General features: G+C 32.3%; 3 protein-coding genes across 7 annotated transcripts; 1 reads left to right on the top strand and 2 right to left on the bottom strand.

Moving 5' to 3' along the window:
- Window positions 1-3,444: 3,444 nt before the first annotated feature.
- On the bottom strand, window positions 3,445-6,511 carry LOC135138100 (uncharacterized). The gene is made up of 8 exons (XM_064067959.1): window positions 6,234-6,511; window positions 5,890-6,182; window positions 5,690-5,834; window positions 5,491-5,631; window positions 4,605-4,819; window positions 4,325-4,551; window positions 3,905-4,267; window positions 3,445-3,852 (listed from the first exon to the last, which is right to left on the bottom strand). The coding sequence occupies exons 1-8, from the start codon at window positions 6,472-6,474 to the stop codon at window positions 3,561-3,563; spliced, it is 1,917 nt and encodes a 638-aa protein (XP_063924029.1). The 5' UTR covers window positions 6,475-6,511; the 3' UTR covers window positions 3,445-3,560.
- An 856-nt stretch (window positions 6,512-7,367) lies between these two features.
- Window positions 7,368-11,405, top strand: LOC135137979 (uncharacterized). Of its 2 annotated transcripts, none has more exons than XM_064067782.1 (5): window positions 7,368-7,715; window positions 8,066-8,356; window positions 8,927-9,235; window positions 10,621-10,691; window positions 11,175-11,405. In XM_064067782.1, exons 1-5 carry the CDS (start codon window positions 7,460-7,462, stop codon window positions 11,247-11,249), a joined length of 1,002 nt encoding a protein of 333 aa, XP_063923852.1. In that variant the 5' UTR covers window positions 7,368-7,459; the 3' UTR covers window positions 11,250-11,405. The 2 variants fall into 2 exon arrangements, with proteins under 2 accessions (XP_063923852.1, XP_063923853.1); XM_064067783.1 differs by lacking the exon at window positions 11,175-11,405 and adding an exon at window positions 10,810-11,079.
- A 2,419-nt stretch (window positions 11,406-13,824) lies between these two features.
- On the bottom strand, window positions 13,825-21,217 carry LOC135138182 (receptor-type tyrosine-protein phosphatase F-like). Of its 4 annotated transcripts, none has more exons than XR_010282000.1 (21): window positions 20,895-21,217; window positions 19,649-19,939; window positions 18,776-19,084; window positions 18,212-18,289; window positions 17,903-18,157; window positions 17,688-17,849; window positions 17,186-17,302; window positions 16,890-17,135; window positions 16,679-16,840; window positions 16,353-16,612; window positions 16,183-16,276; window positions 16,056-16,132; window positions 15,874-16,008; window positions 15,543-15,817; window positions 15,352-15,487; window positions 15,071-15,278; window positions 14,888-15,009; window positions 14,678-14,809; window positions 14,548-14,619; window positions 14,219-14,354; window positions 13,825-13,941 (listed from the first exon to the last, which is right to left on the bottom strand). XR_010282000.1 is itself a non-coding variant. In XM_064068085.1 (21 exons), the coding sequence occupies exons 1-21, from the start codon at window positions 21,151-21,153 to the stop codon at window positions 13,858-13,860; spliced, it is 3,687 nt and encodes a 1,228-aa protein (XP_063924155.1). In that variant the 5' UTR covers window positions 21,154-21,217; the 3' UTR covers window positions 13,825-13,857. The 4 variants fall into 4 exon arrangements, 3 of the variants coding, with proteins under 3 accessions (XP_063924155.1, XP_063924157.1, XP_063924158.1); XM_064068085.1 differs by having other exon boundaries at window positions 14,471-14,619; XM_064068087.1 differs by having other exon boundaries at window positions 14,471-14,619; window positions 17,189-17,302.
- Window positions 21,218-22,760: the final 1,543 nt, after the last annotated feature.

The following is a 22,760-nucleotide window of genomic DNA, read 5'->3' as shown; positions in this document are numbered from 1 at the left end:
GGTTTCCTAATAATAATAATAATAATAATAATAATAATCTACTATTGAGTGTTTGTTTCTCTGTATATCTTTTAAAACAGGTTCTTTTTGTGTAGGTTGTATATATCGTTCACCCACCACCTCACTGGCAGATGATATACTACTAATTAATGAACTTAAGAGAATTTCCGATTATTATAGTTGCTTAATTGTCTGTGAAGGTAATAATACGAATTCACTCTTTGTAGAAATGTATCTGGACTCTAATTATAATCAACTAGTGCACGAACCCACTCGATTTAGACTTGGTAATACCCCGTCACTCTTAGACTTAATTCTAATTAATGATACTACTCTCCTTTCTGATATTAATATTTCCTCTCCAATAGGCATTTCTGATCATGCAGTAATAGAATCTAATATCCAGATAACTCAAGTCACAGCTTCAAAACACAGGAAAGAGTTATACAAAATAATCGACCATAATCAACTGGGAAGCCTTTTACTCTATTTCTGAAGTACAAACTTTGTGGAATGCATTCAAAAACACAATACATAGTGTAGTTGCTAACAACAGTAAGACGAAAGTCAAGCAGTCGAATAGTACAAAACCTTGGATTTCAGGGGATTTACTGCGAAGGGTTAAGTATAAAAGAAAATTGTGGAAAAAATATAAACTGACAAAGAGAACAGAAGATTTTGAGTTGCACCGCAGTTTTGCCAATATACTAAGCAAAGATTTAAATAAGGCCAGGCAAATTTATGAAAATTCCTTGTTGAACAGAGGACCAAAAGCAGTGTATAAATATACTAAACGCAAACTGTGTTCGAAAATTTCTTTGCCTACTGTAAAAAACAACGATGGTCATTGTTCCAAATCCAACTCTGAATCGGCTGAAATACTAGCAGAATTTTTTACCAGTACATATACCAGTGAAGACTCTCAAAACCTACCTAATTCTCCCCCAACATCATTGTATCTTGATACTATAGAAATAAATGAAACCACAGTTTATTGTGAGCTATTGAACCTTTCTGAATATAGTGCCCCTGGTCCTGATAATATCTGTGGTTCTTTCTTAAAAAAATATGCTGTGCAATTAGCCAAGCCTCTTGCTCACATAATGTCCCAGTCTTTACTTTCAACTTCTTTACCGTCCGACTGGTTAAAATCATCTGTCACACCCATTTTTAAAAAAGGTGACAAAACTGACCGTAAAAACTATCGTCCTATAAGTTTGACTGCAGTTTGCTGTAAATTAATGGAACGAATTTTGTGTAAAAGAATAATTCATTTTGCTATTCATCAAGGTATAGTACCTGACGAACAACGTGGCTTTATCCCTGGTCGTTCCACTGAGACATGCCTTTTATATTGTTTAGATAAATGGACCAAAGCTATTGACCGCGTTGATTCCGTTGATATTGTTTATATAGATTTTCAAAAGGCATTCGACAAAGTTCCTCATCGAAGGCTAATACACAAACTGAGAGAGTTAGGTATTAAGGGTAATCTCTTGAAGTGGATATACGCTTTCCTATCTGAACGTGTCTTTTACGTCAGAGTTGGTGATTCATTGTCCAATAATTATGCTGTAAAATCCGGAGTTCCTCAGGGATCCGTCCTAGGGCCTGTTTTATTTCTTCTTTATATATCTGATTTAAGTCGTCTTCTATGCGGATGATCATAAAATTTTTAACTATCCCTATAGTAGTTACAATATCCTAATCGAAGACCTAAATACTGTGCTACAATGGTGCGATCTGTGGCTAATTCCTATTAACAAAGAAAAATGCGTCATTCTTCATCTGGGTGCAAAAAATCCATGTTTAAACTATCGTATTGGCAACGATCTCATCAAAGCTGTTGATAAGTATGTAGACCTTGGTATCACGATTCAAAGCGACCTCAAATGGTCGCACCACTCTTTAAAAACTGTTAAAAAAACAAACATTACGATGTATCTGCTTCGAAAAGCCTTCTAAAGTCTATCGAAGGAGTCATTCCTGACATTGTATAGGTCTTATGTTAGAGCTCAGTTGGAATACGCATCTGTTGTCTGGTGTCCTTTCTTACAAAAAGACATTGAATTATTAGAGCGAGCTCAAAGACGCGCAACCAAAACGGTCGCCAGCCTACATAACCTTCAGTATTCTCAGAGGCTCCAAGAACTAGCACTTTGCACTCTGTCCGAAAGACGATCCAGAAACGATTTAGTCTGGACATTTAAAATTTTGAAAGGTTATCTTGGGGTCGACTTGTCACCTTTATTTAACATCAACAGTGACGAACGTCTTCGTGGTCACAGCTTAAAATTGCGTCATAATCAGTACAAAAGCAAGATCCAGGAAAACTTTTTAAGTAATCGAGTATTTACTGCCTGGTATGCCCTACCCGCAAACACTATTAATTCTCATAGTATCAACACATTCAAAACAAAGCTACATTAACAGAAGATAATAAATTGTCGCCATTATAAATTACGCTGATTACAATATGTATTTCTCTGTTTTAGTAAAATCGTGAGCTTAATAGGCACTGCCTCAGCTCAAAGTATAATAATAATAATAATAACCTCCGACAAGAACTGTGGTTTCAGCAGGACGGGGCACCACCTCATTATCACAGAATTCGAAATGCATATGCTGCAATAACTCCTGAAACACTGGCCCGCGACCGGTTGTCTTGTTTAAATCGCATCGAAATGTGTGTTGCGCAGTTGCATTACTTAAATTTATTGAATTCTTCAATTTATTTATTACATTTCTTTGAATTAATATGTTGGGTGTTTTTTTAATATTTCATTTATGAAATTTTGATTGACATCTTTCAGAAACAGTGACAATAACTGATAGATGTATGTTGTGTTGCATTGAAAATTGGTAAGGGTTTCGTTAGTATCAATATCATACTCACGCTGTATAATTGCAAGGATGTATTAACTCTGACGGAGCGAAGTAAAAAATATTTGATACTCTTACCATCACAAGAAGTATCCAACTCAAATGTGTTTAGTTTCAAGAAAAATGATCATCATTTTATGAATTTGTAATTTGTTTTTATGTAATTGCAAGTATTTACTGAATTGAATATAATTAAGAATTATCATTATTCTCGAGGGCATAACAGAGTATGAACTACAAACCCAATTACTAATTGCATTTTTTGGAAAGTAATTCATTGCAGTTGCCCATTACTTCAAATGTAATTGAATTACACTAAGAAATTAACTGTATATGAATTACTTCCGAGGTTTTCTATAATTAACTTAGATAATTCCTGTCCATCATTTAACTCTAGTAGGTACCGAAAAATGTCAGCCCCCACTTGATAATAAAGCCTAAACTTTTTGGTTTAAGAATAATATACCGGGTCGCCATTTTCCAGACACTCGGTATAACCCGAAAATTCGTTGTAGCCTGAGTGATGATGTGGCCCCAGTATAAAAAATTGAAAAGTCAGAGTTAAATTCTACTAATTAACATATATTTTTATAAACAAACTCATCTGACCGATGAAAGTACTATAATATCATTTATTGTGTTATTAATTACGAAATTAACTAGTCGTTTGTTTTTAGCTAGAAAAAAACAGATTCTAAATGGTTAGTAAAGTTGTAAGTGAAAATTCTGGGGGCGATAAATCCACCAAACCCAAGTCGTCCCTTATGAAAAATACCAACCCCTGAGAGAGGCACTGGATTTGCTGACTCTACAGGTAGAGCATCCAAAAATGGTACCGTTGATTGGCCAGCATCTTTCTCGAAATCTGAATTTGTAAACTTGACAAACTTATTCGTTTCAAACTGATTCGAAGGGAATATTGCATTAGTAGGAATATCGACTGCATCCAGTTTCAGTTGAGGGCCAACTCTGAAAGAAAAACGAATAAGCCACAGTTGACGAGGGTCTTGTAGATAAATACTCATATGATGCTTCTACAACTGCTTTAGAAGTTTTTGTAACTTCACCAGTAGTAAAATTAAAAGGCCGTGTGAACACTTGTAAACGTAAGTGGTTTCTGAATTTATCAAGTACGAACCCAACACCAGTTACAATATTTCCTTGTTTAGCCATTATATCGACCAGCTGCAAACTTCTCTTTTCCCATGATAGTGTATGATAATCTTTACCATTGACGTAATTCCTTTGGGTAATGTCATAGTCTTCAGGTGCCAACCATTGGACACTATTAAGATCAATCTGGCCGTTTGGAAGAAGTTTACCTTCTTGTATTTGCAGATGAATAATATGATTGTGTTCAATAAACCGTAAACCAGTTACAACCCTAAAAACATGAAAACCGTAATTATAAATTGCGACTAACATCGCATGATTACCATACATATTGCGATGAATGTTCGATTCGACTGGTCGCATATTTATGTGGTTTTGCGTATAAAATTTTCGTCCTTCATCACATAAACAGAAACAATAGGAGCATTTCCAAAAAACCCAATTTCTATAAGTTTCAAGAGAAGTTATATCAGTGTCGCAAGGCTTCTCTTTCCCCAAAACCCTTCCATTTCCTAGTTTGACGTATTCGTATCTTCTGCTGGTTTTGTGCATTTTCTAGAGCTGTAGTTGTTTATAAGAATATTATGCAAATAAATACCAGTTAATACAGAGGGACACACTTCCATCGATGAATCCACGTACTGGCAACCGATCACTTTTGAACACATTGCTTCTTTCCTACACCACTCATTGCTGCCACAGTTATAATGTTTTGTATAAGAATAAGCGTTGCATTCTTTTTTACAGCTGCCATTAGGGTCCAAGTTCACTTTATTTATTATAATTCCATGAAGAAAATTTTTAATTTCCAGGTAAGTTTCGCCTGAAGCAAATTACATCTTAATGAATTACTTCCTGATTGTAAACTAGGGAAGGTTCATTTGCCAAACGAATACGTTCCTATTTTTTCGACGTTTCATAGCTCCTAGAACTTGAAAATAGGTACTCAGTTTCCGTCTATCTGTCTATCTGCAGGACCGCTGGCGATTTTTGTTAGACAGATAATTTTCGAAACTACCGGACCGATTGTTGTGTGTTATGAATATCATGTAGATGGAAAAACGCTAACCAAACTTTGTCTAATCATCCCCCCCCCCCCCCAAGAATGTGATGACGTCACTTTAAAATTGGCATAATAAATGAGGTTTAAATTGTATATAAAATCATATTAAAAAAATAGTCGAAGATTATTTTGACAGAACTTTCCTCGGCCGTGAAGTACAATAAAAGATATCCAGCTTTTTCGAAAAATTATAAAATTTGATTTTGCGGATCTTATTTTTTTTATGAGGATCTAAGTTAAAATAAAGATATCTAAATAACTTAAAGTAAATGTAAAGAAGCGTGCTATGACGGAAACGAAAGACCTATTATTTTGACTTACTCTAGGGGTCAAGATACATCTAGAAAAAGTGAAAATAGCCAGTCGACCGATGGACTCGATTACAATACTTCCTTAGCTTACCTTGGAAAGTAAAAACATAAGTAAATTACCGTATATGTGGTTAGGTAGAAGATCACATCTTCGTACTTCTAAAGAAGCTGTTGCCATATGAGTTTTCAGGGTAGATATAAGGTTATTAGTCCTCCTCTGGAAATTATCGCTAGCATTTAACATTGCTTTTGTAAAATTCCCTGAAAATCGACATACAAAAATAGTTTCGATGATTTTGAATGGAAAATATGAGTTTACCTTTATCTGAATATATGTGTTTGATCATATATGCTGCATATATTGATACAAAACTTTTTATACTCGTTGTTTGTATTTCATTCATAAATGTGTGTAATATCTCAGCAGTGGATTGCTTTTCCTGGCAGTAACAGATTCCGTTGGGCTATAAATTATATAGATTATTAAGGATTTCTTAACAAATGTATAATAAATCTTACTTTTAAATATTTCAGTAAATTTTCTAGAAAATCTTTACCTAGCACTTTTTCAAACAGCAAGTTAAGCAGAGAAGGAACAGAATTTTTGGAGCCAGATGCTACTTTGTCAGCAAAATCAACTAATACCGTAGAATTGTATTCATCAGCGTCTCGTATATATTTCTTCATCTCCTTGTAATAATCATTCAAATATGTCTGTATCATTCGAATATCTTTTAAGGTTGAATGCCATTTATTATTCATCGCTAATTTTTTTAACAATCTGCTAATAATATTCAAGTCTTTATCTTTATCTAAAAGTTAGTTCAAGACAATATGAGGAACGAATGTACTTGATTGCTTACCAATTCGTTGAATTTGTCCAATTATTTCATCAATTTCAACAGCGATGCCATCTAGTTTCAACAGTAATAACAACTTTTGCTTACTGTTATCCGTGTCGGTTACCTTAGTGAATTCATTTACGTTAGCAACATTTTCTGAAATTGCGTTCGTGACTTTCACACTCAACTCGAAAAGTGTTATCGAACACGAAACAAAAGAGACGAATGTGATGAACAAGAAACATAGGAGAGAACTCTGCATTTTCGCACACTTAAGTGAATTAATATAATAAACACAGTGATTATCATCTAATAGTTGTGTTATCAGAATCTGATTACTTATCTGAATAAAACAAGAAACTTTTACCAAAGTATTATTTATCGACAGCTACATTTAATTAAAGACAAGGCGAAATATTTGTGTCACATCAATACCAATTTATCAAATAAAACTTAATACTAAACTAACTAGTAGGGTCTATCCGAGCAAAGACCACCAGAATAAGAAGAAATAGGTTTCCTGTTTCAGTCTGTCTGTCGTTTGTGTCGATTTTTATTGGACAGGTAATCTGCAAAAGTAATCACACCCAGCCATTTCAAATTTTATGTGAATATTATTATTATTATTATTATTATTGCACGCTCGAGCAGAGAGCTCACACTCTGTTATGCCCGCGTGAGCATAACAGAGGGAATATTTTATATCACCAACAATTTGATAACGTCACTTCAAAATTTTGTGTAATAAATAGTATTTAAATTTTATAAAATAACACACTCTTGTACTTGTGGTTTATGAATTTGCTTGAGCTTTTGCACTAAGCAGCCAGATTAAAAAAAATCAAATTATATAATAACATAATCCAACATTGTAAGAGAGACGCAGTCGTAATGGCAGGACCGTTTGTTGTCAAATTGTATGTTGATATATTAGGAATAAGATGTAGATACTTGGCTTTATATTTTAGTCTTCTTCTAGAAAATTCGACGACATTTAATTCGAATACCTATACATGTAGATACGCAGTATGATTGGTTATGTGTTTGTTATTGATAAACATAAGTGTTGCGCAAAGTTCCCCTTGATATATATTGATCCAGTAATTTTTAATCTTATCTAATCGATTTTTTTTAATTTATTGCTTAATCTGAAATTCAGTTAGTAGAAGCTAAATTTGTGAAATAGTTTTAAACTAATCAGCTACAAGTATGATTTAGTGTTCAACGTTATAAAAAAGTGCAGTAATATGACATTAAATGTTTGTAATGTTTACAAACACGTCGGACTTCTAGTACTACTTTTATGTGTAGTCGTACTCCAACAAGAAATAGTGGAGGAGAATATTTGTCAGTCAATAAAATACGAGAACCCTGATATAGTGCCATCTGTAGTGAAAGAAATAAACGATTTATTAACCAGCGATTTTTTGGAAAATGATGACTGGGTAATAAAAAAATCAAGCAACTTGTCAACCAGGCCCGATTTTGAAGACAATTTTAAAGGTATGTGTTTCTGAAACAGAAGGGCCCAAATTGTTTTAGTCCCTGAGTGTAAGGTAAGATCATTAGTTAATTTCATCTGTGGTCGACTTCCTGTAGCTTCTAGAATGACCGTTTCCACCTATTGATTTCATTTGACAGAGATTGTTTTATATATTTTATTAATTGTTTTCAAGAGCAGTTTATAACACTTTTCTGAATTCTAGCAAAGTAGTAGGGTTGAAAGTATTAGCGCTGCACTGATTTTTTATTCCCCCTAAAAATGGATGACGCAATTGGCTAAACTTATTTAATGAACCCTATTATAAATATAATATAGTTAGTTTAGGTTTTTTTGTGTTTATTGTTTTCAGATTTCGATATCAAGAAAGGGAAGGAATTATTTGTGAACTTCGTGAAGTCTTACAGTTTTTCGGTAAAAGGAACAACAGATATTGAATTTTATGTACCCTCAGAATCAAGCCCATTTTATTTCGAACATAAAATAAACGATGCAGAAGTTTGGACTACTTTTACTCTTGGTATAAAGGATGAAATGTTGTGCATTTATGAAAATTATACAAAATTAATAGAACGGATCACTCTGATTCCAACAACGTTAATGATAGAAACTCCGACAGAAGCAAACTTTAAAATCTACGAATGTAAGTATAACTATTAAGGGCGCTACTATGATAAAATCCACAAGAAATCCAGTTATTTGCTTCTCCATAAGAAATCATGGTAAAGTGATGCCATGTAGTAAGTACTTACGTAGAAAATTAATACCGACTTTATTTTAGATTTTTTTTTCTGTTTTGTCAACTTTAATAGTATATTAAAGAACGAGATTCATAAGGCAAATATTAAGGCACGAATCCAAGTTTATAGAACGAGCAGCGAAGCCGCGAGTTATATAAAGGATAGGTGCCACAATAGCCTTATGAACGAGTTATTTATCCTATTTTTTCTACGGCGAATCGTTGCTTAGCAATGTTTGAGAATTTGTGCCATAAATGCCAATTTATGCCCGCATTTGGGTGCTTATAAAAAAGATTAAATAGAATAAAGTATGTTGTTGCCTATAGTATAAAATATAAAAAATATAGATCACAATATACATCCATTTTAGCCAAAGAGATTCTTGATACAAGGCAGCTGATCGCTTACTGAACTGATGTTTTATCTGAACCTAATTAATTTGTTTATAATTAATATATTATTTTTATTTTTAGATGAGTATAAAGAAGCTATTAGCGTCACTAAGGAACAGCCATATATAAACAAATTGAAAATTCCCGATTCCGAAGAGGGTTATTTAATTTTCTCTGTATCTTTGTGTGACTCTTGCATTCTGATTGCAAGATATAATAATAAAAACTGTTTTATGTATTCAACTAATAAGAACAATAATGAACGATGGGAAAGATATAAAATGAAAGTGAATCCTAAGATTCACAACGAAGTAATTCTGAGTCGATTGCAGCGTTACCCATACAACGAGGGATACTGGAAATTGCACTTAGGACTAACAAGTCATTCAGGTGAATGTTTTTCTTTTCTGTTACAATAATATAAACGAAAGTGTGAACAGGATTATTATGAAATTTATTTGTAAAGTATACAAATAATAATTATTTGTTTACCAAGGACGAGAAGTCAGCGTTCGCTGTCGAGTCGGCTAAGCCTCGTACGCACATCCAGACGTGACAGCGAAGCGATCTCGTCCGTGGTGAACACATAATTTTTTTTTCATAAATACTTCTAATGAAAACCTTTAGAAAATTATAAAAAATTCAAAAAAAGCAATTTCATATTTTAAATCGTATGAATTGGTTGTGGTTGCTAAGGTGATGTTAGTAAATAAATTTTATTTCAAAAAAGTTCAAAATTGTGCAAAATTGTGCTTTCTGCGTCTCGACTAGTGGAGAATGGAGACGATGAGCAAGCTTTAAAACGTCTAGGTGGATTGTCTTCATCTGCAGCTTGCTTCTGGTTACGTCGAAGAATCCACAAACATGAAGATTAATATCAGTAAAACATACTAAGTGAAAGTTCAAAGAATAGTGTAAATTTATCTCCAAATTTAGCCGAAACAGTTAGTGCTTCTCTTTCTTCTCATGGTATACACATCTCCGCACAAAATTGTGAATTCAAATTTAATTTTGGCTCAAACATAAATTAAACTGTTTTGAAATTTACTAATATAATTTATTTGGTAATAAAAATAACATGAAGTTGCCTTTTGTTTTATTTGTTGTCGTTACGGTTGTCACGGGAGAGAAGTAAATTACAGGCTGCGAAGTGCCACTTCGCTGCCTGAAAACACTTTAACATTTCAATCTTTAGAAGTACGTATGAAAAAAAAAATATTTTACTTGCTTTGTTTCATTCTTGTTCTACTTCATAAGTATGAAGTAGAACAAGAAGAAGAAGAAGAAGAAGAAGAAATTAAGTAATTTTGACAAGAATGTTTTGCTCTCTAAAGAATAAATAGAATTTTGTTTTACACTTAATGGTACGTATTCTTAGTTATTGCTTTTATTGATGGTCAAATAAGATTCTGTAGCATCTTGAAATAAAATTATGAAATACCTATTGTTTAGCTCAATAATAATAGTAAAAAACCGACGCTTATTGGAATTGCAATCTTAAAACGCCATTTAATATGCAGTAAATACACTTATACATTACGCATGCAACTTCACTTTTTTAGTAGAAGTAAGCATAACAGAATATTTGATCACCCAGAGAATTTACAACACACATTATTTTACTGATTGTGAAATATAATCTCCACAATGATAGACCTCCGTTGAATACTTTCATTACACTCAAATAAATTTAACTGTGCTATAAAATTAGAATAGGTATGTCTTTTATGAATATATATATATTTGTAAATTCACGACTAACTTTTTCTTTTCAGTTAATTCCGCTACCAGGGCCTACACACCGTTAACAAAAATGATAATAATAATAATTCTAGCAATAATAATTGTAAGTAAATAATACTCGAATATATACTGCGTTTCTTATCATGCACGACTGAAATTTTCGTTAAAAATTTACCAAAAAAAAAATGGAGCTAAGAGCGCAACGATGTTTAAATTTGCAGCCAGGCAAAAACCTTCCTGAGGAGGCCGACAGCCTACTCTAAAGCAGTGGTGGTTTGTGACCTTTTGAAATGGGGACACAATTTGATTGATGATTTAAATATGAAGATATAAATCCAAAATACATACAATAAATGTAAAAAAGTACTTGTCCACATACCTTTGGTTTTAAATTATTACTGAGGAGACACACAAAACAAAACAATTTATTATTTTTTTCACAACCGCACATCCATGAAAATTTACCATGCTTTATTAAAATATCTATGAAAGTCTCTCCTTTTATTTTTTACCGTCATAAGACAAAGAACGATTTTTTATTAACTATTCAACTGAATTCATTATTTTTATTTAAACCCGATTCCAGCCAAATACAGCGACTAGACGCACGGTTTCCATGCAACGGTGTAAGCAGAACAACATTTTTAGACATAAGTTTTGATACAATTTATACAAATGGAGTGAGATAAAAAAATTAGTTTGGATAATTATGGCACAAATTTCCGGATAACTTTTTAAATATTGAAAATTACTATTTTGCTATGTTTAGTATGTTTGTAGACGTTGTAATTTGAATTATTTATAGTGTATATTTTATGTCGTTAATAATAAAACTAAATAGCCACAGTTTAACACGTATCAACAGCTAAGATTATTACTGGTCCCAGAAAGAAAGTGTTTATTAAAAGTCATACAATCAGTGACTTCAAATTTCCATGTCAGCATTATATTTAAAAAAATATTTAAAGGAAAATTGCAGTCAAGACATACGTACGTACATTTTTTAGAGACATCTTTTTTTAGGAATATTCTCTCTAAAACAAGTTTTATTTTATAGATTTTTTTATTACTAAAATTTTTATGAATAATTTGTCATGTTTCTGGTTATCTTAACATTTGTAACATTAAATTTGTAAGGTTTCAGAGGTTTTTCAATTTCAAAATTAAATCGTAACATGTTGGTATACAGTGTTTTTAATTTTTTTACAAAAATATGGATGTCCAGGGTAAAAACTAAAGACGGATTTGTCAACCACATAAATTTTGAGTAACCGTTTTCAAGAATTGAGAACATTGGGTCCTACAGTTAGACACATACCTGGGAAAGAACTAATATGTAATAAATTATTAATATGAAGTCATAAAAATTAAAAAACCAGATTAAAAAACAATAAAATAACCGGGAAGATATTTCATCGTGTTTCGTCCTGTCATTTTCAGATTATCAGTTTTCGACAGTTCTTTCGATTGCTTGTTGGGTCAGGTTGATTTATTGATAAAATAATACTATACTTCCCATTTGAACGCTACTCGTAATAAATTTATTAAATAAAGATTCATTATTGATAAAACGTCACTCTACTGTTTGGTTTAACATATTATCTCAAAAAGTTTCGTGCCGAATTCAAAATTTTCTGTAATGAAAGCAGGAGATTGTTATCCTTTTCCATTTTATTCTATATACTTAGGGATTATGGATACTCGCAGTGAGGAGACGGAGCATTCTAATACCCCTTGCTCCTGGCTACCGACAACATGTTTTTGTGCCATAGTAACTTTCGACAAATACTTCATAGTTCTTACTTTAGCAAACAGTTTATTAGTGAATGTTCTAATAAGCTGCGTAGATGCAAAGAAGCAGATCAGATAAAAATATATTTATAGGTTAATAAGTAGATAAATAAATAAAAATCGATTTGCCCAACAGAATAATTCAACTTACAGGACAAATTAAGTACCACCTCTTAAACAATAATAAGTGGATAAGATACAATAAAAGAAAAAGATTAATTTCCTTAAATTTAAAAAAAGTAGCTACACTTGCAAAGTATAATTAACAGATTTATGTTAATTTAAGTTTGATTCTAATATTTCAAAAGAATATAGGAAAATGGTTATTCTGTGTGGAAGGTCTATTGTCGGCAGCCTTTCATATATTATTATCAATACTCTTCAATATCAACTTACAATCGATTTATGACCCTTGTCCCGTAATTATCTATTCCTTTTACTCATCAGCTCAGCAGGTAGATTTTAGGAAGAATTGCTGGTTGCATTTACGACAACAAATGGTGCCTAATTCAAACCACCTGATCGTGGAAAACATGCTTAACTTCGATTGTTTATGTTTATACTTCTAAAGAATTTGACTAGTGGCACTATTAAACTGCAATGCAGCAAAACCTTCCCTATATTAATTTGGGTGAATTGTTGTTATTATGGATGCCTATAAGGTAAAATCTCAACACGTATTTATAAATCATACATGTAGGAGTATGTTATTTTTCAAAATTTAAACCACATTAATTTGTTCGTAAAAATTGTAAGATGACGTCATCATTTTTTATAATAGTGATTGATGTACGTAGGGCGTCCTGAGCATTATATATGACTCTAATAACGTTCGTGGCACACATAAGATTTAATTTTTCACAAATTCAAACAAATAAATTAAATTTTGAAAGAGTTTTGAACTATTTTAAAACCAATAAACTTGAACATGGCGTTTACACGGATAAAACTACATGTTGCTAAGGGATTTTTAATTTAAACCTCATTTCGCAAGTTTAAATTAAAAATGAAAATGCCATCAAAAATCGTTGAACAAGTCACAAACACAAAAGAAATTTATATTAGCGGGTGTTATAAATAAAATCCCGCTAAACTTTTTATAATGTCCTAGGGCGTTATGAGCTTGTTTATAGCAGTCGTTTCTAAAGTGTTATGAGTCTACAATTGGCAAGTGAAATAAAGTCAAGTAAAATTTATTCGTGCCAAAGTATAAAAACTCTATACAAGTCAGATGCAACAATTAATATGAATTATAATAATAATTCGTATTCAAAATAGATAATTAATTACAAAAATCAACCAGAAAAATGAAAATCTAAAAATTCCTGTATATGCTACACAAATATTTGTTTGTCAAAAATGGCTTAAATTCTTTTTGAAATTGGGCCAATTGTAAACTGAACACCTAAAGCTCTTTGAGGTTTGAGGTAAATAAATATAATATCCACTGTTTAATATTTTTATTTATTTTTTTTATATCATTTACTACTTATAATTTGTTGGTATTTATCATAGTTTTCGATATAATCCCTGATGCATTTGTATATAAATGTTAGTTGTTTCTGAAACAAAATAAGAAAGGATTGAAAATACAAATACATATATTATAGTGTGTTCTCACAATAACAAACACTTTTCTGAACAGTTAAAAAAAAATTTAGAATTATGTGTTTTTAAGCAGAAAGGAAGAAATTTTGCTGAATAAATAGAAGTAATTTGGACGACTTCTGTCGCTTTTTATTTTGATAATACTTCGTGTACAGGAATGAGCAACTGATGTTTTGGACATACCCATAGTCATATCATAAGTTAATTATCATTTCCATTCAAATCACTTACCGTTCTATTAACGAACGATCTTCCACTTCTTCGTGCAAGTCGTATGGCATTACACACATCAATTTCTACTTCATTTTCATACTTTTCTACGATGTATGAGAAAACAACAAATAAGCCACAAGCTGTAAATCCATCGCTAAAAAAATTATTAAAAAAAAAAGATAACATAAAGGGACATGTACTGGAAAAAATTTTGACAATGAACATTTTTTCTTTGACATCAAGGCTAAGTACCATATTAGATTAACATACCTGCAAGAAACTAAAACTAATCTTTCCTTGGCTGTTTTGCTATGAATATAGTTTATCACAGAAATAAAGGTACATACTGAATTCGGGACCAGCTGATTCTCTTTCCAGTTGTTAAATTGAAAGATGTATAATTTGTGGTCGTGGATCTTCTGTAATGTTTGATAAAGACGTTACGTGCTTGGAGCTTGTCTTTGTACACAGTTTTACCTCTTTCGACATTTTATTATATATCAGTAAAGATGCTTCGGTCATCAGGCCGTAGGCTGTGTTCACAACTTGTTTCCGGGTAATGTTTACCACTTCTGTAGATCCAGTTACGCGGGTCGTCAAGGGAAATCTCTGAATAAAAAATACAACATAGAAAGACTATAATAACATCATAAAATTAATATTAGTTTAATATCTTGAGCTTTTTACCTTGTTTAGGAACAAAACCCAACCAATCGATTTCCTTGCCACCATTTTCCAGAAATCTATGAGTTGTTCCTCTTTTGGTTCCCGAGAAATTAAATATTTTCTCCTCTGCCCATATCGTGCAACTACAAATATGTTTAACCGTGTTGTAACTATACCCTTTTGGTTCTGCTGCCCAGTACTAACCTGTCACACTTTCAAAAGGATGTCGAGGAATGCAGTACTGAAGACTAGCTTCTTGAAAAATAATATCGTACTGACGCAGAGTGTCTAAATACTTAAACTGTTGTTTTATATCGTCATGTTTTATATTTTGTCCAATGGAATATTGAAAGGGACTTGAATGTTCCAAAGAGTATTCGTTGATAAGTAAGTGTGAAAAAATGTAGTGCTCCTGAGATTAAAAATAGTATTAGTTGATCAAGCATAAAAATTAACAGTACAGATTTTTTAAATTTTATTATTACCACGTTGGTGATCATAAACGCCCGTTGATGTCTAAGTGTTCTTGTTAAGCTTAAAAAATCAACTGTATTCTCTTTGCTGATCATCTGTAGTGCTAAATCGCATAAAATTAAAATTCCCACTCGACCTGTACCATAACTAGAAATCAGTATGTTAGCTGGCTGTTAGTTCTGCAAAAGAATAAACGACCAACCCTGAGTGAAAGACAATCGGTCCAGGTGGATTTGCATACCGTTGTCTTATAAGTTTGACAACTGGTAAAACGTCATTCGGATAAAATATATTGGAATCGTCAAAACTCCACTTGAAATGAATATGGTGTATATTTTTGCTCTCGTCACCGTAAGCTATTTCAAGCTCTTGGCAAGCATATAGTTCAAAAGTGGTTTCGTTAAGCAATTTTATTATGATTTCACCATATTCTTGCACCTCTGAATCGTTTTCAGGCCAATATTCTGCACACATTCGCTGAGAAGTAGAAAGGTTTACTGTTAATAAGAGGATCGTCGTCTGGAAAACGTTACCTTTTTACGTTCAATAAAATTTGAAGCCATTATTATAACACTAACATTTTCTTGCCATATCATCCTCCAAAAGTCTTTGATGGTGGAGAATTTGGGTGACTGGCAGGCGATGTAAGCTTTTGTACGATTGTAGCCCTGAAATTTTAATTTGCATTTTTCGTAGGGTAAACAATGAAACTTACATCAACGTAGCTAGCATTTATATAGTCCTCTGTTCCTACACCTTCCATTGGCTTAAGGACGACTCTGTTGGTATCGTCTAAAAAACTGCGTCAATTAAATGATTTTATTGGAATTATAAAATATTACATGGTATAATTCGGTTTCGATCTCTGTTCTTGTTAATATTCTTAGGCTGCAAACCAATTTTACAAAAACTATGGGGCACAGGATCTGAAATGGACTAAGAACATTTCAAAATATGGTCTGTTGTTGAGTAGGCAATCGGTTATACATTTATATGTTGATAAAAAACTCACATTGAACTGGATTTTTAAAGTTGTAATGAATGTAGGTTGCGAACAATGATTTTGAAGACTGTTGAAGTCGATGACTGTTGTTTCAAGAGGTTTCTGATTCACGATTAGCGTCATCTCTTCTTCTTGGATAAGAGTTGCTTGATTATTTCGTCTTCTTATTTTGTATATTATGTATACTAGGACAACCGTTACCAAAATAACAAGAATTAGTACTCCTAGTGAAATGTAATAAGTATTGTAATGGTAGCTATCCTCGGAAGCTGTAAATGTCATAGGATAGTACAAATAAAATAAAAAATAGGAAATTAAATTCTGGTAAAAATCACCTGTTTGAAAAAATAACAGGGAGCTGTCATTATAAGCTTGATTCGTCAGGGCTCTCACCATTAACCAATATTTAGTATTAGGTTTTAAAGGTGTATTATAACAATGTAACCTACAACAACTACTGCTAGCCCCAATTATAAAATTGCAGATGTGTTTGTCTTCTAAAATTACAATAGCTAGAATTTAGGTGTACTATGACTTGTTACATACCTGAGAACGGATTCCAAAAATTGGGTGTAAGCTGTAAAGAATTTTTCGGTGTGGAAGGCCAGTTATTAAGAGTTCTATTCCAAGATCTATTTTTACTTTGTATGTCGAATTGCTCTTCCAATAAAAATAAAGCATAAGCAATGATTTCATCTGTTGAGTTTACAAGATCATTTTTAGATAACACAAAATAAGCTTTCGTTGAATCATTTGACGTCGGGGGCGATATTTTTCGAAACGTTATTGTGTCTAAAATTGATATATGTATTATTTTTTAGCACTATTGTGAAGGAACACACTACCAAGCAATGGATACAATGCAGATGTTTGACCTGTTGGCGAAGTAAAATTATTAGACTGGCTTGTTTTTGGCAAAATTGTTGTAGATACTGGCGTTGTTTCAGTTATAATTTTCTCTAAAACAAAAATTACACAAATGGTTTTGGTGATATACAAACACTGGGATTTCTACTTCCCGAGCGTAAGCTAAGGAAGTATTGTAATCGATTCAATTGGGTTATTCGCTACTTTTATGTTTTCTTGACGTTTCATGACCCCTAGAATACAAACATATAGTCTGTTTCGCCGCCGTCTCCCGTCTGTCGTACTCTCTTTTTCTTTAAAGTTGTTTTCAATATTATTAACTACAGCGTCAAAAAGTGACCTGAATTGTATTATGTTGTAATTATCATTCATTAGTCTGGTGTTTTACTTTAAGCTCTATAGGTGAAGGCATGATGTCGACGTTCGGTGTAAAAAATATTACTGAAATATTTGTAACGTTTAAAAAAAATAACTTACCTGTGTGAAAAGAGAGTGGAGCGCTATCATTATATGCTTGATTCGTTAGAGCTCTAACCGTTAACCAATATTTAGTATTAGGTTTTAAAGGTTCATTATAACAATGTTGTTTACAACAATTGTTGGCAGCTCCAATTATGAAATTGCAGGTCTGTACTTCATCTAAAATCACATTAACTAAACTTTAATTGGACAGTCATTTGATGAATACATACTTGTGAACGGATTCCAAAAATTGGGTGTAAGCTGTAAAGAATTTTTCGGTATAGAAGGCCAAGTTTTATTAGTTCCATCCCAAGATCCCCACGAACCATTTTTACCCTGTATGTCAAAGTGATCTTCAAATAAAATTAAAGCGTAAGCAGTGATTGGATTTGTTGAGTGTATAAGATCATTTTTAGATAACACAAAATAAGCTTTCGTTGAATCATCTGACGTTGGAGGTGATATGTTGGAAAACGTTATTGTGTCTAAAATTAATATATTTATTTTTATTTCTTTCGGACGATTGTAAAGTAACACACCTCGAAAGGATGGAGACAATGTAGATATTGGACGCCTTGTAAAACTATCAGGTTTTGTTACATCTGTAACTACATCGTCTAAAACAAAAACTCCCGAAATTGTTTTATTGATTTAAATAAAAGTAGCAAATTTAAACAAAATAACAATATTTGGTGACACTTGTAAACAGTTTATTAAAATAAATGTCAATATGATTTGTCTATTGTATTTTTAAAGAGAGTAAATAGTGAAAAAAAAGGAGTGAGGATTTTAAATTTAAAAGAATGAACTAAAGTTTTTTAGACTTAAATTACCAAACTCTAAAACATTGTTGATATAGTGGCATCTGGAACAGAGGGGGCTCAAATCTTGGCGCACCAAAACCCAGTACCTATAGTCTAAGTGCTAAGTCATTCTCATTAATCGTTATATTACATTCGAATTGTCACCCGAGATCGTTAGAGGAATTCCATTTTTGGTAATGTTGTCAACGACCCAAATTTTAAATGTTTTGTTACAGCGACTCCAATTACTTACAAGGACTTTCGTTTATATCGGAAACAGTACACCAACAAAAGATTTACCTGCTTTTCCTGAGTAATCTGTTAGTGTTAAGTATAATCTCCAGTATCCATTTTTAAGTGGGGGATTTTGGATTCGACTAAACTTCACCTGGTTGGAAATTTTAGGATTTATTTTTAGTTTATATCTTTCCCACCTTTCATTATTATTGCTGTTTGATGAAACAATTAAACAGTTATCATAATTATATGTTGCAACCAGAACGCAGGTGTTGCACAAAGAGACAGAGATAATTAAATAGACCTCTTTGGAACCTGGAATTTTCAATGTGTTGTGTTTCTTAGTAGTTCTAGTGGCTTCTCTAAACTCATCTAAAAGTAAAAATCCACTATTTTAATAAGAACAAATTAATTAAGTTACCGAAAACATTAATTCAGTGAGGCAACAATTTTATTCAGAAATTTTGTTGGAAAAATGTGTACATTAAATTGCTTATTTCATTACTTTAATATTTTTCAAGGAAAACATATCCTCAAACCGACTCTTGTAATCCAAAAAAAATCAATTATTTGCCATCAATAAACTAAAATATTTTGACAAGTCACATGTTTTTAAAGTACCTACTCTAGAAAACATTTTTTAAACTTTTTTTGCACAGAAACTGCGAATAAAGAGTGAAAAATTCTTTTTGTCATACATACACACAGTTAATTCAAGAATGAGAATTATGTTACTTATGCGAATAGTATATAAGGCGTTGACCGGAATATACTATACATTATCAGTGACGGCGCCGTTTTCGAATAAAGAAAAGCCTGGAAGCGGTTCACCTGAAGTCGAGGAACTCTCAACTCCAGAACAACCTTGCCCACGTTGTTTTAATACCCGTAAATCGTAACAATATGTACCTACTGCATTATTATGTATACACTTACATTCGTAGATTTTAAAGTTTGCTGGTGTTGAAGGTTCTATCATTAATTCTTTTGGAACCAGAGGCAACTTGTGCAATAATGTTTCATAATTTTTATAAAAAAACAAGTTGTTATCCTTTATGAAAATAGTAATTATGGTCCAGATTTCTGCTTCGCTTATTTCACAGGGAAAAAGAGTTTTGTTGTTTCCTACGACTGCGAAAAAATTTATCTCACTTGTTCCCTTTACCGCAAAACTGTAAGAAGTCGGAAAGTTCACCACGAATTCATTTTGCTTCTTTGTTTTGAAGTCTGAAAAGAATAAACAAATTCAATTTTAACAAGGTCTGTTAGAAAAATGCCTGATTTTATCTTGTCTCGACTTTTCATAGTCACTAATTTGGTTTATTTATCAGTTTGTCTTTTGATTTAATAGACACCTAACCGGGGAAACTACTGAAGAAATTTTTGTGAAATCCTACGTCTACTTTAAAAAGATATAAAACAAAGCGTTTAGTAAATTTTGTATCTTCTTCTCCACCAAAAATTGTATCATATAGTTATCCGTCCCTGTGTCTGTTTGTCGTCTGTTGAGTATTTATTTGGAGATAATATTCAAAAGTGCTACTTTGAGTACAGTGAAATTCAATGTTTATGTAGGATTCCGTTTAGATAAGGTAAACAATAAATCAAATTTGTTTACCACTACTAAAAATCTGATAGCAGCTATGGTTTGTAAATCCATCATAGCTTTTAATCTTACGCATATAGGTTTTTGGAAAAAAATCAGAGAAAACTGTACGACAAAATTTTACAGAAAATTATACAGCAGATTGCTCTCAGATTTACAATTTATCTGTTTGTCCTTTCTAAAAACTTTATCAACAAAGATCAACAAACTTAAAAATTATTGACACTTGAATTGGCAAACTTTGAAAGTATATAAATATTTGACTGTACGATAGAAGTAAATAGACAAGAATTTTATTATGGTGTGTAAATTTAAAAATTTAGATAGAACGTCCTTCATCCCCGAAGTACAATAGAACAAACCCAGTTTTTTTAGAAAAATTCTAAAATTTTATTTTTCAATTTTTTTTTTAAACTCTTGTAAGTTTAAATAAAGATATGTGAAGACCGTTAAACTGCAGGTAAACAACTACATGTTGTTTTTAAAATAGATACATTTAAATTTCTCAACCATTTGTCCTAGCGTACTTACGCTTGGGGGTAACATTCTTCGTGCTTTCAATTCAGAAATACATACCTTTAAAATGCGCTTCAAAATGGGGCCTGGTTAATAAGCTGCTTGATTCTTTTATCACCCAGTCATCATTTTGCCAAAAATTGCTACTTAATAAATTTTGTCGTTGAGAGAAGACTATATCAGATTCTTTATATATTGTTAACTGACAACGGTTTTTCTTTCGAACTGGTAGTCCTGCATTTGTTTGTTGAAATATGACCGCACATAAAACTAAAAGGTTGTAAGAATTCAGAACAGTTAATCTCATATTGTTGCACATTTATTTTGATGGACACTAAATTATACTTGTCTCACAAACTCAATAAGCAATTCGACGAGGAATATATGACAGATAAGATTAAACTTATTTAAAATTCGGTTACTAGTACCATTTTTGATAAGATTATTTTTGTTGATTCTGTTAATTAAACAGTTGCATAATTCATTGGGATCTATTAAGTTGTGTATAGAAACAAGTGTAATACTTAAAAAACCCCAATAAAAAAATTAACCCTGAAAAAGTCTCAAATTTGTTAAGAGAGCTGATTTTTGCACATAAGCGAAACACAATAAATGTTAGACAACTCGATGGGATGGGCTCTACTGATAAGATCCAACAAGATCGAAACTGCAGTCTACATCGATTGTTTATGTTTATACTTCTAAAGAATTTGACTATTGGCACTATTAAATTGCAATGCAGCAAAACCTTCCCTATATTAATTTGCGTGAATACTTGTTATTATGGATGTCTATAAGGTAAAATATCAACACGGATTTATAAATCATGCATGTAGGAGTGTTATTTTTCAAAATTTAAAGTACATTAATTGTTTCGTAAAACTTGTATGATGGCATCATCATTTTTTAGGAGGCCATAATTGTTATTTATGTACCTAGAGCGTCATGAACATTATATATGACTCTAATAACGCTCGTGGTACACATAAGATTTAATTTTTCACAAATTTCAACAAATAGATTAAGTTCTGACCGAGTTTTGAACTATTTTAAAACTAATAAACTTGAACACGGCGTTTACACGGATAAAACTATATGTTGCTAAGGAATTTTTAATTGACCCTTTTCCTGTAAGATCGTAAAACTTCCATGGTGACTTTCCGTGCGCACGCATCTTCAAAACCACGTTGGAAATAGTATCCGGCACTCCGGCAGCAAAGCAAAGGCCTGTGACAACAAACCGCTTTGACAGAATTCAACCGGCTACACATGCGTAATCTGTCGCTCATTCATTAATTTTAACTTGGCGCTCCAAAAATCTGATTTCGCCTGCGCGATGTTGTCTCACTCTGTATCATCTCAGGAAAAGGGTCAATTTAAGCCTCATTTGGCAAGTTTAAATTAAAAGATGGAAATGCCATCAAAAATCGTTGAACGGGTGTTATAAATGAAATCGTAACTAGCGCTAAACTTTTTATAATGTCCTAGGGCGTTATGAGCTTATTTATAGCAACCGTGTCTAAATGTTAGTCTATCGTCACCTGAGAACTGGTTTGGCGCATAGACCAGACCACGTCCGCGGGATTATCGCCTCTGCTGTTTAGTGCAGATTTGCGGCATGTCGCACTGGACGAAGCGAAACATAGTTTAAACTGAGTGCTGATTTGCCCCATGTCCAAGCAGAAATCGATACAGTACCGTTATCCGTTGTTACGTACTTGCTTGCTGTTTTGCTTTTCAGCGTTATTAGGTTTGGGGTTTGGAAAGAAATCGTATTCAACTTCACGCGCAGAACAATATGGGAATGACTCATAATGTGAAATAAATAAAAAAAAGACTTAATAATTTTGCTAAATTTGAAATTAAAAAAAAAACAACTGTAATTTGTGCAACTCTTTTTGTTTTGTTATAGATGTTACAAATATT

Source organism: Zophobas morio, unplaced genomic scaffold, assembly GCF_036711695.1.
Source record: "Zophobas morio isolate AGI-343-1 ecotype UQ-CSIRO unplaced genomic scaffold, CSIRO_AGI_Zmor_V1 ptg000030l, whole genome shotgun sequence".
In the NCBI taxonomy this organism is placed as follows: domain Eukaryota; kingdom Metazoa; phylum Arthropoda; class Insecta; order Coleoptera; family Tenebrionidae; genus Zophobas; species Zophobas morio.
This window is presented reverse-complemented; position numbering and strand designations above follow the sequence as displayed.

What these genes read in the sequence shown, in the direction of transcription:
- LOC135138100 (XM_064067959.1), bottom strand. Translation starts at nt 6,474, where the DNA reads ATGCAGAGTTCTCTCCTATGTTTCTTGTTCATCACATTCGTCTCTTTT. An exon ending in ACACATATATTCAGATAAAG is followed by an intron (nt 5,632 to 5,689) that starts GTAAACTCATAT and finishes GTCGATTTTCAG; the next exon opens with GGAATTTTACAAAAGCAATG. An exon ending in TCTACCTAACCACATATACG is followed by an intron (nt 4,820 to 5,490) that starts GTAATTTACTTA and finishes AATTTGCTTCAG; the next exon opens with GCGAAACTTACCTGGAAATT.
- LOC135138182 (XM_064068085.1), bottom strand. Translation starts at nt 21,153, where the DNA reads ATGTGCAACAATATGAGATTAACTGTTCTGAATTCTTACAACCTTTTA. An exon ending in ATTGTATCCATTGCTTGGTA is followed by an intron (nt 17,136 to 17,185) that starts GTGTGTTCCTTC and finishes TATCAATTTTAG; the next exon opens with ACACAATAACGTTTCGAAAA. An exon ending in CGTTTATGATCACCAACGTG is followed by an intron (nt 15,279 to 15,351) that starts GTAATAATAAAA and finishes TTTTAATCTCAG; the next exon opens with GAGCACTACATTTTTTCACA.
- LOC135137979 (XM_064067782.1), top strand. Translation starts at nt 7,460, where the DNA reads ATGACATTAAATGTTTGTAATGTTTACAAACACGTCGGACTTCTAGTA. An exon ending in TTTTGAAGACAATTTTAAAG is followed by an intron (nt 7,716 to 8,065) that starts GTATGTGTTTCT and finishes TATTGTTTTCAG; the next exon opens with ATTTCGATATCAAGAAAGGG. An exon ending in AGGACTAACAAGTCATTCAG is followed by an intron (nt 9,236 to 10,620) that starts GTGAATGTTTTT and finishes TTTTCTTTTCAG; the next exon opens with TTAATTCCGCTACCAGGGCC.